General features: G+C 50.0%; 1 protein-coding gene across 3 annotated transcripts in view; it reads left to right on the top strand.

The window, feature by feature from the left end:
- Positions 1 to 5,390, top strand: part of BTD (biotinidase) — a 120,026-nt gene that overhangs the window by 100,579 nt on the left and 14,057 nt on the right. For all 3 annotated transcript variants that reach the window (XM_059920379.1, XM_059920377.1, XM_059920378.1), the window contains exon 2: positions 2,032 to 2,296. In XM_059920379.1, coding sequence (XP_059776362.1) covers positions 2,036 to 2,296 — 261 coding nt within the window. In that variant the 5' untranslated portion in view covers positions 2,032 to 2,035. The remainder of the gene's footprint in view (positions 1 to 2,031; positions 2,297 to 5,390) is intronic.

Here is a 5,390-nt window from a genome sequence, read left to right on the forward strand (position 1 = left end):
GCCTTGTTTCCCCCCCTCTCTTAGTGAGGCCATGGCCTTATACTTTAGAAATATTGCGAATTTGACTTTGAAGATGAAAGTTTTCCCCTCAAACCACTCCCTATTATCATCATTCTGAAACCAGAGCTGGAGTGGGAAACAGATTTTGAGACTTTAAAAATTATTCCTTGCTGGGACTTAGAGACTGTCATACAGAGTGAAGGAAGTCAGAAAGAGAGAAACAAATACCGTATATTAACGCATATGTGTGGAACCTAGAAAAATGGTACAGATGAACTGGTTTGCGGGGCAGAAGTAGAGACACAGACGTAGAGAACAAACGCATGGACACCAAGAGGGGAAAGCGGGGCTGGGGGGATGAATTGGGAGATTGGGATTGACATATATACACTAATATGTATAAAATAGATACCTAATAAGAACCTGCTATATAAAAAACATAAAACTCAAAAAAAAATTATTCCTTGCTGGTCTGCAGAGGCAAAATTCAGATAAGAGAGCTTACCAGTTATACTTGCGTTTCTACCCAAAAGCTCATGGCGCTCACTCAAAGGCATCCTGTTCTGATCTTCCAACACTGCCCACAGTGCCCCAGACCGTTGGCCGCGCACCCCGGGGCCTGGCATTTGGATGGAACATTTCTTCCCTGAGGAAAGAAGTGACAGTTTGAGACGGGGCGGGGTTGGGATGGAGACTGCTGTCCACCCTGAGAAGTGCCTGAGTTTGCGGGGATTCTGACTGAGCACCCCGAGGCCGTGGTCTGCTGCTGAACCTAATTATGCTTGCTTTTGTTTGCGGAACTTTGAGAGAAAAAGAACTCTGTGGCGGCCCGGAGGGTCTGGTTTTGAAATGCAAACACGGGGGTTCTGAGTCAGACTTGGGCAGGGTGGCATTTTGTCTTTAAAGAGCGGCAATGTGGTTCCTCGATTTGTCTCTGCTGTCTTGACATTTAGTTGGATTCCTGGGCAATTGGTCGGCCCGGGCACATCTCCACGGAGCACGGGGGCCTGGCCTTGGCACTGCCTGGCAAGTCTGTGTGCTTGGGGAGGGACTGTGGCTGGGAGGCCAGGCCGATTTTCAAGGCAGAACTGTGTATAAAAACACCCAGTGACACATAACTGCTAGAAATTAAAATGCCTATTCTTGGGAAAAAAAGGCACACAGAAGTGTCATTGTAAGTTTACTTCTAATCTCTTACGGTAGGAGCTACAAAGCTGAGTTTGCTTTCTAGAAAATTCTAGTTTATTTTCTAGAAAGTTGCATTTTATTACTGCAAAAGGATTTTATTTCCAGATGAGTATGCTTTTTTTGAGCAGGAGTTTTGGAGTCCCAGAGACAGAGGTTGAGAAGGTGATGGTGTGCAATGGCAATTCTCAAGTTCAAGGAGGGGGAAAAAGTCATGCTTTGATGGGGAGACTTCTTTTTGACTGTCCATAAACTGGCATTTAAGTAGAAGTCAGCAGTTTCTCTGCACCAAGTTAAAGAATGTGGTGCTGGGTAAAGGGAGGCTTACGCTTTATATTCATTACTAACCAAAGAAAGGCAGGGAGAATTGTGACCCATCAGGTTTTTATGGCTAAGATGGCCGAGCTGTGTTATTAGGATCACGACAGTCACAGCTGGTGTAGATGGCTGACCTGTAGTATGTTTGTGTGTACTGAGGGCAGGCGGTGGTGTGTGGAGTATATCACAGAATTATCTATAATAATTAGAATAGCTATGATTGCCTAAATCTGAAGTGTGCAACTAGAAGAGTCCTGCTGGGGAAGCAAATCGTGGCAAACATTGGGTCTGTTGTGGAAATGTTCTGAAACCAGACTGTTAAAACAGTGAGCCATTTTAAACGTAACTCGCTACGTGTTTGGAGAGAAACACATACCCCCTTGTTAGGAACCTGAAACAAACTCTTTGAGCTGCAGCGTCACAGCCGGTGAGTTTGATTGCCGGGATTAATAAACCACAGCTAAGCAAGTCCCCATCTCGGCAGGATCCTGGATTCAGCTCTTTTCTCCTTGCCCCATTGCGTTCTAGATCGATGGTCTGCATCATGTCTGGAGCCAGCCGTCAGCTGGCTCTTTTCCTCTGCGGCTGTTGCGTGGCTGCCCTGGGGGTCCAGGCCGAGGAGCGCTGCCCGGCCGAGCGTCACCAGGCTCACCAGTACGTGGTTGCCGTGTACGAGCACCGGCCCATCCTGAGCCCGAACCCGCTGGCCCTCACCAGCCGCGAGCAGGCCTTGGAGCTCATGAACCAGAACCTCGACATCTACGAACAGCAAGTGACGATCGCGGCCCAAAAGGCAAGAAGTGCTCCCGGGTCAGCTGGTTCGCAGAGCAGGGCAGATTAGCCCTTGGTGTTGCGTTGCCTCTGGGAAACGAGCCCGGCCGGTAAAGATGAGCCGAATGAGTCAGTCGGCTGGAGTCCCGCTACTGCGAGGCTGGTCTGCAGCATCAGCAGACCCTGCAAGGTTGGGAGGAGTGCAGAATTTGGGGCCTGCCCGAGACTTGCTGAGTCACAGTGTACATTTTAGCAGGATTCCCCAGGTGATGCTTCCCCTCCAGCCTGGGAAGCCCAGGGCCAGGCACGCGGTGGTGCCAGAAGAGTCGCTCGGTTGCTTGTAAACAAACGTGGGTGTCCGGCTCCCACGCCTCCCTGCAGAGTCAGCTGGGGAGCGCGCCGGGGCACTGGGATTTTTTAAGGTTCCCCGGTGTCTTCAGATGTGCAGAAACATCTGAAAGCCAGCAGGCACGACGGCCTCTCATGCTCTCGGAGGCTTTCAGCGATAACTAAAGTAGTAAGCGGCCCCAGAGCTGCGTTTGCTGCCTCCCGATGACGTGGGGCTCCTTTCTGGTCCCCGCGCCGGACCCCGAACGGCCTGAGAGTCCGTCAGTCCAGACACAACCCAGCCCAGCGGACAAAGGACGCCGGTGCCGCCTTTGTGAAGGCTTCCTGCGCGGCCCCTTTTCCGCTCCTGCCGGGAAGGGTGGGGCAGACGGGGGTGGGGGGTGTGGGAGCCAGAAGTCTGTGTAGGAACATGGCCTGCTGGGAGGGCAGTCTGGCCTTGAGCCCCGGCGGGGCCGGGGGACCCGCCCGGCTGCTGGAGGAAGCCCCGCTCCGCCCTGCCGGGACAGCAGGCGGGCTCCCTGCGAGCGGAGCGGCCCGCGTCTGTGAGTTCAGCGGGCAGAGCTGTGGTGCCTGCAGGTCCCGTCCGAACAGCCCCCGTCTCCGTTCAGGGTGGTCAGCACTTCCTGGACAACCACTGGCCATCGCTACCTTTTAAAATGTAGCCTGTAGTACGTATATACGTAACACACAAATGTTGGAAGGGCGCTTAAAGGCCGGTCCAGCTGTTCTGATGGGTGACACTGCTCTTTTTTTCCCAACCCGACGTCCAGCTTCCCCTGGACGCCTCCAGTGGCCCAGGACTCACTGCCCACTTGAGGACAGTGGGAACGTCTGGAAAGGGCTTCCTTTCCATGGACAACAATCAGCCTCCCTGTAACTGCCACCCATCGTCCTGTCCTCCTGGCCAAACAGAACAGACTGAATCCCATCCCACACACGCCATCTTTCCCAGATCTGAGGACGGCCCCAGCATGTCTCCCAGGCTGTGTCTCTCCAGTCCCACCCACAGTTCCCTAAGGGATGCGGTCCCAGCCCTGTCCCCCAAGCCTTTCCGGGTTACGTCCGTGCCCTGAGCTGCACGCGGTTTTGCCGAGGGCAGGGCGGAGGAGACCTGCCACCATACTCATTCTAGGTGTCGTCCCCAGAAGGAAAGCTTTTGGCAGCCACACCTTGCTGTGGGTTCATCAGGCGCTTGCTGTCAGCCAGAGCTCCTGAGCCCTTTTCACACAGACACACACGCTGTCCTGTACTTGTTAGGTTAATTTATTTAACCCGAGAGCAAAGCCTCACATTTATGCCATTGAATTTCATCCTGGTGGGCTATTTGGGGGTCTTTACTGACAGACATCCTGCATATCAGTTACCTTCACGTCATTCACACTTCTGGGACATACTTCATTTGTGTCTGCACTGAAGCCGGTGTAAAGCCATCCCAGCCCGTGCCCGCAGGCCTCCTCCTGACACAGGTCCATTCTCGGCACGAAGGTGTTGGCTTGCGGGCAGCTGAAATGTCACCCCCTTCTTCCCCATCCTTCCACAAGACCATGCTGAGACACTTGGCAGATGCCACACTGAAACCCAGAGACTGTGACTGCAGTTTTCCCCCGCATTTTAATCACCTGCCCCCCAAATGAAACATGTAACATGTTTTTCTTGAACCCATGCTGCCTGCAGGCATCATTCCTTCTCTGTCTGTGGTCCAGGAGCAGGGACAACAGCTGTTGATCCAGTCATTTTTAGGGCTTACAGACATCTCGGCTCCCCTACGTGGTTATATGTGTTAAAGTAACCTCTAACACAGGTTGATGCCATGCATGTGTCAAAGTTTTATATCAAACTTGCTATAAGGGCAGAGGTTCCTGCAGGCCAATTAAATGAGTTCTCTTATTTACAGGGAAGAAAAGGAGTTGCGCTTAAAGATATTAGGCTGGGTGGTCAGCTGGGCTGGCCCCCGGAATTCCCCAGGAGTTCTTGAGCTCACTGGTCTGTCAGAAAATTGCTCAAGCCCTTTATCAGGAATGCAAATTCCTTCCTAGAATGGATGGGTAATCACATCAGACCCAAAGTTCTGTCCCGGCTCAAGTCTGAGTCCTCATTCTGGGCAGATGTATATTAGGAAATGCAATTTAATTTTAATATTAATCTAATATGTATCCATAACTGTTAATGTCCATAGGAAACCATTCAGTGCTTTCAAAGTTGTGTTTTTAATAAAGGAAAACAAGTGTCCAAGTATAATTTTCGAAAAGTTAGAAACATGACTCTTACACATCGAGAAGAATGGACATGTGTCAAAGCTCTTATTTAACTCATTAACTCAGGAACCAGTAGGATGGTAAAGCTGGTTCAAAAGATAACTTGAGGAACAGATGTGAGTGTATCCATCAGTCAAATGAATGTTGAAATGAATCTGCTAATAGATACAAAACAGGCTAATGTCCTACAGGGCAATAAAACTGTCATGTTTAGGGTGCTCTTTTATTAAATAGCAAAGTCAAACAGTGATACATTCACTAGATGAATAATCCTCGAGTGTGCTTGTCAGTACCCTGGTATATTGTAGAAAGATATACGTATACAAAGAATGTATACATAAATTCTTCGTCTTGCTTTATTTCCAAGTTTGTGATAATTTTTCTTTCTAATGTGCAATAAGATGACCAGCCTCATATTCTGCTGGAGGGAGTGTACATTGCTGTAAGCTTTCTGGAAAGCTACTTGGCAACGCATATTAAGAATTTAAAATTTTTCATACACTTGACTCAGTA

Source organism: Balaenoptera ricei, chromosome 4, assembly GCF_028023285.1.
Source record: "Balaenoptera ricei isolate mBalRic1 chromosome 4, mBalRic1.hap2, whole genome shotgun sequence".
NCBI lineage: Eukaryota > Metazoa > Chordata > Mammalia > Artiodactyla > Balaenopteridae > Balaenoptera > Balaenoptera ricei.